Below are 14,265 nucleotides of genomic sequence, written 5' to 3'. Positions count from 1 at the left end.
AGAGAGAGAGATGAGAGAGAGAGAGAGAGAGAGAGAGAGAGAGAGAGAGAGAGAGAGAGAGAGAGAGAGAGAGAGAGAGAGAGAGAGAGAGAGAGAGAGAGAAAGCCGTTACCACACTCTCACAATCACGCCACACACACGTTATTATTATTATTATTATTATTATTATTATTATTATTATTATTATTATTATTATTATTATTACAGAATTCAACGGGGAAAGCTGCAGTTGGAGAGCAGCGGACACGGACGGAGGAGGAGGAGGAGGAGGAGGAGGAGGCGGCGGCGGTGGAGGCGGAGGCGGAGGAGGAGGAGGAAGTGGAGGTGGTGGAGGAGGAAATGGAGGGGGTAGCATTCCATCTCCACAGCACCACGAGACAGCAGTAGCAGCAGCAGCAGGTGGAGGAGGGGGAGGAAGTATAGGACAGCAAGGAGGTGGAGGAGGTGGAGGAGCAGCAGGAGGGGGAGGTGGCGCGCCATACCGACGGGGGTCCCTACAGCTGTGGGCAGTTCCTGGTGGCACTCCTGCACGACCCTGCCAACGCGTCCTGCATTGCGTGGACCGGCAGGGGCATGGAGTTTAAGCTTATTGAGCCCGAGGAGGTGAGTGTAAGCTGGAACTTAGCTTCACCCAACACCAGCTTGATGCTTTAACCCTTTCAGCACCAGAGACACTTTCTAAACTTCGCATAATCAACTATTATTAATGAGGAAAGGAGTAAACGGAGATTTAATGTTAGATGATGAGTGGCTAGATGTAATTGTTAACGCCTTCATGAGAGCAAAATGATCTTAAAGTTATACACTTTTGCAATGGTATCCAGAGTGAATTGGTGAGCTACTCAAAAGGGTTAGGATTTCAAAGGACAATAAACACCAAAGCACTCAAATTTCTGTGATGTGTAAGGGTGTGAATACTCCAGGTTCTGTTGCAAGAGACGATAAACACACAGTACTTGATATTCTGCTGCAGGAGACAATAAACACAATACTTGGTTCTGCGAGAAACCCGATACTTGAGGTTCTATTGCAAGGGACAGTAAACACCCAAGCACTCAACATTGTCCTATATGAGGGTGTGTGTACGTGAGGTTCTGTCTGATTCTGTACTGTCATGTTATTATTGCAAGGGACAGTAAATTCTCAAGCACTCCACTTTATCATGTGTGAGGTGTAGATACTTGAGGTTTTGCTTAACTCTGGTATCATCACGTCATTTAGGATTGCAAAGAACAGTAAGCATCCAAGTGTTCCTTTTCGTGCTATGTGAGGTGTAAACACTTAAGTTCATCTCTGATTCTCTACTGTCTTAACGTCATTACCATTTCAAAGGACAGTAAACAACCAAGCGTCCAACTCCTTGTCATGTGTGAGGTGTAAATGCTTGGGGTTCTGTTAAGTAATGTGTGTATATTGTAAGTATTGGTGAGTGAAGCATTAAATTATTCCGACTCACGATTCGCTTCGAAAATAAAAGTCACTTATTCTGAAATGTTTACAGTGAATAGGAAATTGAAATTGCTGTTATACGTATATACCTTCCTTTCTCTTAGGTTACACACACACACACACACACACACACACACACAGCCTTAATGAACCAGAGGATTTGAAGCTTTACTGATTCATGAGCTTTTAAGATTAAGACAAATGACACCAACTGCATATCTATCCCTCCCTCCCTTCCCTCCCTCACTCCCTCCGCCCCTCCCTCAGTCCCTCCCTCTGTCCCTCCCTCAGTCCCTCTCTCCGTCCCTCCCTCCATCCCTCCCTCATTCCCTCATCTCCCCAAGGGGTCCAGACAATGCAGTTCGGGGCCTCCTCCTCCTCCTCCTCCTCCTCCTCCTCCTGGATCACGTGACACTAATCTGGGAGGAACAGGAGGAAAGATGCAAGGGAGGAGAGGGAGAATCTCTCTCTCTCTCTCTCTCTCTGATACACCACACACGCACACGTTATTCTTTTATAACAGCTTTTCTATTTTTATAAGATTTTGATATTCTTTCTCCCTCTATCTCTTGTTATCTCTCTGCCTATCCATCTATTAACGTATCTATCTGTATCTATACATCTGTCTGTCCATGTATCTGTCTACATGTCCAAGATTAGTGAACTAGTGAACACAGTAAAATCAAGAAACTTCATTCATTATGATTCTACGTAATTCCTGCATAACTTTTCTGCATAGTTTTTGTGAATTTGTATACTTTATGTGAATTGGATTTATGAATTTGCTGTATTATTTTTTTTACGTAATTCTTCTGTGTAACATTTTTTTTTAAATTTGACATCATATTTATGTTCATCGTTACTATTTGATTTTCTTATAATTAATCTTCTCTGTCATATTTCTATTTCACTTTTTCTTTGTAATGTTTTTTTTTTATATAATCGCTTCTTTATATCATACTTCAGTATAACATTCTCTTTATCACTAATTTTTCCAGGTATATTTTTTCTTATGTCTCATTTCCACTTGACTTTTCTATATTACCTTCTCCCGGTGGTCTCATGCAGGTGGCTCGCCGGTGGGGCCTGCAGAAGAACCGTCCCGCTATGAATTACGACAAGCTGAGCCGCTCCCTCCGTTACTATTACGAGAAGGGCATCATGCAGAAGGTGGCAGGTGAGAGGCTGGGCGCGAGATGTGGGAAAAAAATAGACATAAGTATAAGTAGTAAAAGTTATAATAATAGTAGTAGTAGTAGTAGTACTTGTAGTAGTAGTAGTAGTAGTAGTAGTAGTAGTAGTAGTAGTAATAGTAATAGTAGTAGTAGTAGTAGTAGTAGTAGTAGTAGTAATAGTAGTAATAGTAGAAATAGTAGTTGTTGTTGCTCTTGTTGTTGCTGTCGTTGTTGTTGTTGTTGTTGTTGTTGTTGTTGTTGTTGTTGTTGTTGTTGTATTGTCAGTAGTAGTAGTAGTAGTAGTAATAGTAGTAATAGTAGTTGTTGCTGTTGTTGTTGCTGCTGTTGTTGTTGTTGTTGTTGTTGTTGTTGTTGTTGTTTTATTGAATTGTTACTAGTAGTAGTAGTAGTAGTAGTAGTAGTAGTAGTAGTAGCAGTAGCAATGATAACAACAACAACAGCAACAACAACAACAGGTAACAGGTTATAGGAGGAGGCAGTAGGCACCTGTGTAAACGATAATTACTCCCAGTGATGTCTAAAGCACTGGATCAGGGAATGCTGTGAACTTATCATTAAACCCAGCTGATCTCACTGAACGTTTCCCTTTGTGTCTCACAACACAAAGGGGCAGTCACAGCCTGCCCTCTAAAGGCAACTCTCTTCCTTCACACAAAACTGCAAGCACCTAATTACACAAACACCCTTCATTCAAGATTTTAAATTATCATGGCGACTCCTACACCAGCCTCGGAATCCCCATCTGAGTAAGGGACCACAAATGTCCCCAGGTCAGACTGCTCTTCTGGTATCGACCCTAAGTGTCTCGACACCCCCGTCAACTTTTCTTCATTAACTTCTACAATATTCGCGGTCTTAGATCTAATTTTCAGTCTGTAGAACACCACCTCTCCTGTTCTAAACCTCATCTTTTCCTCACTGAAATTCAGGTGTCTGAGGCAACTGACAGTAGCCCCTTTTCTGTTCCTTCCTACTTTCTCTATCCTCATTTTCAATCTAAAGCTGGATGTTGCATCTATGTGCGCAACGACTTAACCTGCCCTCGTGCCCACGCTCTTGAATCTTCCGAGTTTTCCACCATCTGGTTACGACTACAGAGTCACTCTCAAACTAAATTTATCTGTGCTGTATAACTCTCACCTAACTCCTCTGACGAAGAGAAATTTTTTAACTACTTAACTTCCAATGTGGAGCACATTCTGACTCTCTTCCCATTTGTGGAGATCTGCATTCTTGGAGACTTCAATGTTCACCACCAGCTTTGGCTTTTCTCTCCCTTCACTGACCATCCTGGTGAACTAGCCCTTAACTTTGCTATCCTCCATGACCTAGAGCAATTGGTGCAATACCTTACTCGTATTTCTGACCGTCTTGGAGATATGCCCAACATTCTTGACCTTTTCCTAACCTCTAATCCTGCTTATGCTGTTACCCTATCTTCTCCGCTGGGCCCCTCCAATCACAATCTCATATCTGTACTCGTATCTTGTCCTATTGCTCCACTCCCTCCTTAGGATCCCCCTAAGCTGAGGTGCCTCTAGGATTTTGCCTCTTCTAGTTTGGGGGACCTGAGGAGGTATTTTGCTGATTTTCCCGGAATGATTACTGCTACTACGCGTCAGAGATACATCTCTGTGTACCGAGCGAATAACAAAGATGATAGTGTCTGGCATGGAGATGTACATTCCTCACTCTTTTTCTCGACCTGAACCTTCCAAACCTTGATTTAACACAGCCTGATAGAGAGGTGGCCCACAAAAGGTACTTGAGCTTTCCATAACCAGAATTTCATGAGCTTTATATTTCTGCCCGAAACTATGCCAGATCTGTTCTCCAACTAGCCAAAAACTCTTTCATTAATAAAAAGTGTCAAAATATTTCAAGATCTAACTCCCCTCGTGACTTCTGGCATCTAGCTAGAATCATCTCCAATAACTTTGCTGCTTTTTCTTTTCCTCCTTTATTTCAACCAGATGGCACCACTGCTTTCATATCTATCTCTAAAGCCGGACTCTTCGCTCAAACCTTTGCTAAAAACACTAGCTTAGATGATTCAGGGCTTGTTCCTCCTCTCCTCCACCCTCTGACTACTTCATGCTACCTATTAAAATTCTTTGCAATGATGTTTTCCATGCCCTCGCTGGTCAAAACCCTCGGAAGGTTTATGGACCTACACTTGGGTGATTCAGGGCTTGTTCCTCCCTCTCACCCACTCTCTGACTGCTTCATGCTACCTATTAAAATTCTTCGCAATGATGTTTTCCATGGCCTCACTGGCCTAAATCCTCGAAAGGTTCATGGACCTGATGGGATCCCTCCTATAGTTCTCCGAAACTGTGCCTCCGTGCTAGCACTTTGCCTAGTCAAACTCTCATCTCTGTCTGTCAAGATCTACCTTTCCTTCTTGCTGGAAGTTTGCCTACATTCAGCCTGTCCCTAAAAAGGGTGACTGTTCTAATCCCTCAAACTACCGTCGTATCGCTTTAATTTCATGCCTGTCTGAAGTTCTTGAATCTATCCTCAACAGGAAGATTCTTAAACGTCTGTCACTTCACAACCTTCTGTCTGATCGCCAGTATGGGTTTCATCAAGGCCGTTCTACTGGTGATCTTCTGGTTTTCCTTACTGAGTCTTGGTCATCCTCTTTTAGAGATTTTGGTGAAACTTTTGCTGTTGCCTTAAACATATCAAAAGCTTTTAATAGAGTCTGACACAAAGCTTTGATTTCCAAACTATCCTCCTACAGCTTCTATCCTTCTCTTTGTAACTTCTTCTCAAGTTTCCTTTCTGACCGTTCTGTTGCTGCTGTGGTAGACAGTCACTGTTCTTCTCTTAAATTTATTAATAATTTGTGTTCCTCAGGGTTCTGTCCTGTCACCCACTCTCTTCCTATTATTTATCAATGATCTTCTAAACCAAACTACTTGTCCTATCCATTCCTACGCTGATGATACCACCCTGCACTTTTCCACGTCTTTTCGTAGACGTCCAACTGTTCAGAAAGTAAACAGTTCACACAGGGAAGCCACAGAACGCCTGACTTCTGATCTCTCTAAAATTTCTGATTGGGGCAGAGCAAAGTTAGTATTGTTCAATACCTCAGAAACTCAATTCCTCCATATATCAACTCGACACAACCTTCCAGACAACTATCCCCTCTTTTTCAATGACACTGAACTGTTCCCCTCTTCTACACTGAACATCCTCAGTCTGTCTTTTACTTATAATCTAAACTGGAAACTTCATATCTCATCTCTAGCTAAAACAGCTTCTAAGAAGTTAGGTGTTCTGAGACGTCTCCGCCAGTTTTTCTCACCTTCCAGCTGCTAACTCTGTACAAAGGCCTTATCCTTCCATGTATGGAGTATGCTTCACATGTCTGGAGGGGTTCCACTCATACCGCTCTTCTAGACATGGTGGAATCAAAAGCTTTTCGTCTCATCAATCATCCTCTAACTGACTGTCTTCAGCCTATTTCTTATCCCCGCAATGTTGCATCTCTTGCTATCTTCTACCGCTATTTTCATGCTAACTGCTCTTCTGATTTTGCTAACTGCATGCCTCCCCTCCTCCCGCGGCCTCGCTGCACAAGACTTTCTTCTTTCTCTTACCCCTATTCTGTGCACCTCTCTAATGTAAGAATTAACCAGTATTCACAATCATTCATCTCTTTCTCTGGTAAACTCTGGAATTCCCTGCCTGCTTCTGTATTTCCACCTTCCTATGACTTAAATTCCTTCAAGAGGGAGGTTTCAAGATATTTATCCTTTAATTTTTTGACAACCGCTTTGGATCCTTTTCGGAGACTGGCATCTCAGTGAGCTTTTTTTTTTTTATTTTTGTTGTCCTTGACTGGTGTCCCTCCTATATATATATATAAAAAAAAAAAAAAAGCACTAACAATGAGCTTTGATCCCCGACAGGTGAGCGCTACGTGTACAAGTTCGTGTGTGACCCCGAGGCGCTGTTGACCCTGGGCTTCGGCGGCGGCGAGGGCGGGCGCGGGGGACGGGGCCAGGACGTGGGGGGCGCGGCGGGCGGGGCGACGGGCCACTACGACAGGAGGGGAAGCCTGAAGGTGTTCCCGCACCACTACTACCCGAGGGCGGCGGCGGCGGCTTCGTATGCAGGTGAGGATGACCTGGTTACAAAATACAAATTACAGGTTAGTTGCTTATTAAAGATCTGGAAGCATATTTTTACTCTGGCTGGTGGCATTATATTTTTCCAGTAACCCTCTACAGTTGTGGTTGAAAGTTCAGTAATCTTTTGTATTCTTTTGCTCTGGTTTGTATTTTATTACAGGATTACAAACACTGGTAGACGGAACTGGATTTTTCTAGTAACATTGTACAGTTTTGGTCTGGAGTAGAATGATATTTTGTATTCACTTAGACTGTTTTGTGTCTCATTACAGGATTACAAACACTATGTTAACTTGCACTGCTTTTCTTTCTTTCTTTCTTTTTTTTTTTTTTTTTTGCTGGATTACAAACACGTTCACTTTGGTAGACAAAACTGTTTTATTAGTAACACTGTACAGTTGTAGTCTGGAGTTGAACAATTTTCTGTACTTGCCTGCACTGCTTTGCGCTTCGTTATATAATTACAGACATCAGGAGACGGAACTTTATTTTCCAGTAACGTTATATAATCGCGGTAATAAATTATCTTCCGTACTTGCGCTGTTTTGTTTTCTCTCAGTCGTCAGTCTTTTGATCTGCTGACAGTCACAAAACCTGGCAGTTGATGGATTCTGAGCAGATCAGAGGACTTAACTGTTATTTTTCCAGTAACACTACAATCGCAGTCACAAATCAAGTAACCTTCTGGACTTAACTGCCCTGTTTGTTTTCTCCCAGTCTTAACTCCCATGATTTGTTGACGGTTTCCTCTCAAAACCTGGCAGTTGATGGTCTCTTAGCATATCAGGGAACATAACATAAAGGTATCACGCCAAAATACAACGATATGAGGTGTGCTGAGTATTGACTGCACGTTTCATTGTCATCCTTCTTCCGCTGTACATCGTCTCGCATCTCACGCAGGATCAATATTTCCGCAAGCTCTGAAGCAGCCAGTTTAGTCGTGCACATTTTTCTCTGACAGTTATTTTTCGTCAGATCGTCCTTTAAAAAGCCCATCCACCTTCGCTTTTGTCTTTAGCTCCTCTCTTGCAATGCTCTTCAAACTCTATGTGAATCCTTATCGCTAACACTTTTGCTGCTATAGTCATCTTTTGTTAATATTTAGATCATTGTAATAAATTTAGCTTATATGGACAATGAGAAGAAAGGTAAAAAAGAAGAGGTTACTTTAATTCATGCAGAACTACAGAAGCACGTTTTAGAAACTGAAATACAAAAATGTTCTTTCAAATTTGTAGACGGTTATGGAAAAGACAGAATAGCAGTCAAAGGGTTAACATCACTGCCGTCACCATTGTTATCATTCTATTTATTTATTTACTTATGTATTTATTTATTTATTAGGTAACGAAACAAAAAATTTTGCCTACGTGTCACTTGCGTCATACTAAGTAGGTTAGTTAGTTATTATAAACAAGCAGAGACAGTAATAAACTAGAATATTATTCAGTGTTACTTACCTGAAGCAGTTTCGTCTGCCAGAGTGAAACAGTGTAATCCTGTGATAGTGTGATATTATTTTTATTATTACTGTATTATTGTAAGTAGTAGTAGTAGTAGTAGTAGTAGTAGTAGTATCATTATTATTACCATTGTCATTATCTTCAGCATTTTCATCGTCGTTACCGTCACCACCACCACCACCACCACCAACCACCACCACTAACACCACCACCACCACCACCACCACCAATGAAGAACATTTACCCTTTATAATACATTTCGCGATTTTCCTCATTCTCCATTGCTTCATTTTATTCAGCAGTTCATTGATTCATTTGCCCCTGCCTGCCCCCGGGACCTGGCGGCTTAGAGGCATCATACAGTGCTCGGCTGGCGGCTTAGTGTCCCCAGTTCGATCCTGGCTGGGGGCGGCACCGTAGCCCCGACCTGCGATGTAATAATAACCTTGTCGATGGAGCATTATAACTCAATTTATTTCTTGTTTTTTTGTTTATCACACTTCTTTTTATCATTTACTTATAAATTTGCTGCTGTTCTAGATCGTTTCATTTTATTTATTAGGTTATTTGGATTCTTATTTGTTTGTTTGTTTGTTTGTCTTATTATTTATTTATTAAGACACGTATGATATTCTGGTGTTTGTTCGTACATTCATACATTGTTCAAGTATGTTTATTTATCGAACGACTGAATATTTTGGGGGATACTTACTTGATTGATTATTTGTTTATGTGCCCCTTTACTTATTGATTATTTGTTTGATTTTCTACGTACTAAGACACTTGTAGGATATATTTGTCTATACATTCATACATTTTTAAGTGCATTTTTTATTGTTTATATTTATTTGTTGGACTGTTTGCTTATTTGTTGATTTATTTATTGATTATTTGTATGGATTTTCTGCGTATTAAGACACTTGTAGGATATATCTGTCCATACATTCATATTTTTTTTCAAGTATATTTATTCATTGACTTGCTCGTATGCTTACTGTTGAGTATTGTTTCTGTTATTTATTCATTCATTCATTTATCGTTATATTAATTTCTACATGTATTAAGACACTTATACATACACATTTGTCCATACATTCATACATTTTTCAGGTATATTTAGAATACATCTCCATTTTCCTCTAGATTTATGGATACATTAATCAAGTGTATTTAGGTAATTTACATTCATTTGTGTTATATTACACATCTACTGAACTTTCTGCATTTATTAAGGGATTATTATACACATAATATACATTTATCTTGCATTCGCACGTTAATTTATTCACTCATGCACAAATTAATCACCTGGAGAGAGAAAACGGTAACTTGTCCATTCAAACAAATAATTATAAAGTCTGGTGTTTTATACTTCCCCCCCGTGTTGTCAGGAAACTTTGCTCTACTCATAGTAATAATAATAATAATAATAATAATAATAATAATAATAATAATAATAATAATAATAATAATAATAATAAGGAAGTCGTCATCATCATTATCATCATCATCATCATCATTATTATTATCATCATCATCTTTCTTCTTCTTCTTCTTATTATTATTATTATTATTATTATTATTATTATTATTATTATTTTTCTTCTTCATTTTCACTTTCAATAACACATTTAATGCCAGCCGCATAAAGAAGTTGCTTATTCTTTCTTAATGTTCCTTTGTGTTCCTCACCCTGTCTCTTTCCTCCTCCCCCGGTTAGCCGCGGCCGCCTGGTCCACTGGGTCACCTGGGGCCGCCGCCGCCGCCCAGCACCTCCTGGCGCCACACGTCACCTGGTCGTCCCCGCCCGCCACTCAGTATGACCTCGCCTCGTACTCGCAGTTCGCCAAGTTCGGTTACGACTACCTGCCCGACCACGTCACCTCCTCACTCACCATGCAGAAGGACGACCTCAAGAATATGAATGCCAATCTGGGTGAGTTACCTGGTAGTGTTTTGTCTTAGCTTCAGTATATTGCAAGATACGCAACCTGATTAATTTACGACAACGCTGCTTTTTATTTTTTCTTTCTTTTTTCTTTCTTTCTTAGTTAATTTACGACCACGCTGCTTGTTTCTTCTTCTTCTTCTTCTTCTTCTTCTTCTTCTTTCTTAGTTACGGTGGTATGTTGCAGGTTAGTCTTGGTGAATTACGACCACGCTGCTTTTTTTCTTGGTTTTCATACAATATTGCAAGTTTAACCTGATGAGTTACGACTCCACTGCGTTTTTTTTTTTCCTTGTCTTAGAAGTATTTTGCAAGTTAATCCAGTTGAGATACGACTTCGTTCTTTTTTCATTTATTTATTTATTTATTTTATTCTTGCTTTCAGTGGATTGTATCTGTAGTGGTAATTTTCGGAAGGTGTAAGTTAGCGTAAGCGAATTACAATCATGCTACGTTTTCTTTTCTTTAGTCTGGGATGTGTCGGGTGTTGTAGTCAACGTAATTTGCTAGTTAGTGATTTCCATGTGGTTCTTGTATCGGTAATTAGATGTTTTGTTGAGTTGTTACCAATACTGCAGTACGTTACGTGTGTTTAGGTCACAACCACCACTAAGATGCCACTGGTGCGTCACATTTGGTCTACTTAGAATCAGAATTTCCTTGTATTTTCGTATTTTTGGTTTGTAAATCATATCACAACCTCATTTTTCTCACTCATAACTATATTATCAAGAGTGCTCGGTTCGTCAGTGTGTCGGTCTTACCTACATTTTCATAACAATTAGGATCAATACAGGAAAGCATTTACTAGCATTCAACGCGGAATGGTCGATAACCTGTATTGAAAAATGAAGACACTTATAAAAGTTACACACTACCAAAAGTTATCTAGAAAAAAAGGGAAACTACAAGAGGCGGACCTCGTCTTGGTTGCTGAATTCTTCTCGGGCCGCGGTCTTCAGCTTCTGTAGAGGATTACTCGTTTTCTGTTAGTAATGCAATTTATATGTGACATTTCTACCTACTGGATCTGTATGATATAAAATGGCACTCTGTTTTGAGTTCGACGCTTTCTGCCTCTTTTCTTCTGGTTCAGGTCGTGTCTTTTGTATTCGTGATGATTTGTTATGAGTGTTTTTCTTCTCTCTCTCTCTCTCTCTCTCTCTCTCTCTCTCTCTCTCTCTCTCTCTCTCTCTCTCTCTCTCTCTCTCTTCCCGGTTTAGCTGGTGCCCGTGTAGCGAACATGATCACATGGCAGCAGACAGGACACGTATTATATTCCAGATGTTAAGGGTGAAGGGAAAGAACTGATACATTTATCTACCATGTGTACAGGTGACTAACGATGTACAGACCAGTGTCGGTGTTGCGTAAGGCTCAATCCCTCATTAACCTTTCATTCCAGATGGTTATAAGCAGGTGTTGCAACCTTTACTATTTCATCTACTTTTCACTCTTACTTTGATCTGCGTTAATGCGGCTGGATTGTATGATTTTGAGCTCAATCTCCACTCAAAAGGGAACGTCGCCTCGCTTTCTTAATTAAAAACTGGATTTGATGTTTTTTCCCTTTTTTTCTTTTTTTCTTTTTTTTATTATTTGACGCTGTAGAGTAAGGTTAGCGTATTTGTTAATACTGTCACGCGCGCGCGCGCGAGCGAGAGAGAGAGAGAGAGAGAGAGAGAGAGAGAGAGAGAGAGAGAGAGAGAGAGAGAGAGAGAGAGAGAGAGAGAGAAACTACTACTACTACTACTACTACTAATAATATTAATACTACTACTAGTAATAATAATAATAGTAGCAAAGATAATAATGATAACGATAATAAGAAATGATGATGATAATAACAATAATAATAATAATAATAATGATAATAATAATAATAATAATAATAATAATAATAATAATAATAATAATAATAATAATAATATATACGTATGTATTTTTAATCAAACTTAATCTTTCACGTAAATTAAGTAATTTTTCACTCCATAACCAGTCCTCTGTCCACTTTATAAAAACACTACTAAAATGGAAGCACCCAGAGGGCACAGAACGTTTTTTATTCCTGTAGATTTATGTGAAATGCTGTAAACATTTTACGTAGACTCAGGCCTGCGGGAAATATGGGAGGAATAAAAATATAAATAAATAAATAAATAAAAATAAGAAAATATAAAAAAGTAATAATAATAATAATAATAATAATAATAATAATAATAATAATAATAATAATAATAATAATAATAATAATAATTCACATACTTGTCTGTATCCGACTTAGACTCTAATCAGTTGCTCTTTGGTACTACAAGACCTGAATTTTCTATATAAAAAAAATAATAAATAAAATCTTTTGTTAATTCTTTAGATACGTTAGAGACAGAATGATGGACAGCAGACCAAAATGAGTGACTGCATGTTGTTATACAGATCAGACAACAATGTTCATCATGAGTCCACATCACCAAGATTACCCAAGTGTGTGTTTTGTTTGATATTCTTTTTCTTTTATGGGAGAGACAGCCGGGCTTTTTGTGAGTGTTTTTTTTTTTCTTAGGGCTTGCCTTGTGAATAAAGATATAGTGAATGAATAAAAACAACGAAGTCAAACCCTTAATTAACTCTTTCACTGCCAGTTAATCTTTCGCATACAACTTTTAAATGAATTGTTTTTCCACTAGTCTCTTGAAATCCGTAGTTATGTAGCTTAGCAATGATTAAATTAACGTCATATTCTTCATATTTCTTTGTATCCTTGCAATTTATTACAGTGCTCTAAATGTTGATAAAAGACGCCCATAGCAGTCAAAGGGTTAACATACATCATCAGGCACCAGTACTAACAGAGGGCATTGTCAACACCACTGCACTGCACCCTGACTTTCGTGTTTTCCTTTATTTTTATGAACAACGATATTATTTTCACAATTGTTTTTTCTTGGTAGTAATGTAGTATATGATTAAATTATTTTCCTTTTTTCTTCATCCACTCAAGCGGATGTAAATGTGAAGTCGTTCCATACATCATTTTTTATTTTTTTTCCTTCTTTTTCCTTCTCTTCTTCTTATTATTATTATTATTATTCTTATTCTTATTCTTATTATTATTATTATTATTATTATTATTATTATTATTATTATTATTATTATTATTCCTCTTCTTCTTCTTCTTATCGCCTTTATCACCTTCAGTATCCGCCACAGATACCAGTAATAATAGCAATGGATATCAGCACCACTACTAATAACAGGCGTGACCCAGACCCCATGTGACCTAACGCTCCTTCGCCGGCAGGCATGGAGCGGGGCATGGAGGCTGGCTACTGCGACTACTCCCTGGCACACGTGGAGAAGCCCAAGTTCGACCCCCTGGTACAGTCAGTTCGCGGGGGGCCCATGGTGAGCGCGCACCATCACCACCACCACCACCCAGGGGCCGCGGGCGTGGGCGTGGTTGGGGTGACACACGACGCCACCACGGGTCTTCCCACGCCCACAGGGGAGGTGACCCACGATCCCATGACCCAGCTGCAGGCGTGTGCCCGCTCCCACCACCTGCACGCCTGCGTCAGATAAGAGGCGTGGACGTGGCCGTGGGCGTCCTCGTCCTGCCTCGTCGTCGCTTGGTGTGGTTCGTTGGTCGGTTTTCTTAGGTTTTTATGTGTTATTTTCGTCCTTATGTCTGTCGTGTACGTAGCCTCGTGTTGTTAAGAGAGAGAGAGAGAGAGAGAGAGAGAGAGAGAGAGAGAGAGAGAGAGAGAGAGAGAGTGGCTGACTAATTGATTGACTGATTGATTGATTGATTGATTTAATGCAATCGGGCCATATACCAGAGTAGAGAGAGAGAGAGAGAGAGAGAGAGAGAGAGAGAGAGAGAGAGAGAGAGAGAGAGAGAGAGAGAGAGAGAATAGTTGAAAATTGAAATTACAAGAAGAGCGATGTATGACAGAAACTGCAATGTGGGAAAAGTATCATAAACGTAGACAATTTGGTGTTCGTAAAATATGTACTGAAACTTGAAACATAACACCTCTGAAATTAAACAGTAGAAAACGTTG

General features: G+C 39.7%; 1 protein-coding gene across 1 annotated transcript; it reads left to right on the top strand.

Moving 5' to 3' along the window:
* Nucleotides 1-291: 291 nt before the first annotated feature.
* On the top strand, nucleotides 292-13,891 carry LOC135088913 (DNA-binding protein D-ETS-3-like). Its single transcript, XM_063983972.1, has 5 exons — nucleotides 292-603; nucleotides 2,518-2,626; nucleotides 6,569-6,775; nucleotides 9,977-10,192; nucleotides 13,503-13,891. The coding sequence occupies exons 1-5, from the start codon at nucleotides 574-576 to the stop codon at nucleotides 13,781-13,783; spliced, it is 843 nt and encodes a 280-aa protein (XP_063840042.1). The 5' UTR covers nucleotides 292-573; the 3' UTR covers nucleotides 13,784-13,891.
* The last annotated feature ends 374 nt before the right edge of the window (nucleotides 13,892-14,265 follow it).

This window comes from Scylla paramamosain, chromosome 32 (assembly GCF_035594125.1).
Source record: "Scylla paramamosain isolate STU-SP2022 chromosome 32, ASM3559412v1, whole genome shotgun sequence".
Taxonomy (NCBI): Eukaryota; Metazoa; Arthropoda; class Malacostraca; order Decapoda; family Portunidae; genus Scylla; species Scylla paramamosain.
Note: the sequence above shows the minus strand (reverse complement) of the source record. Positions and strands in the feature narration are given on the sequence as shown.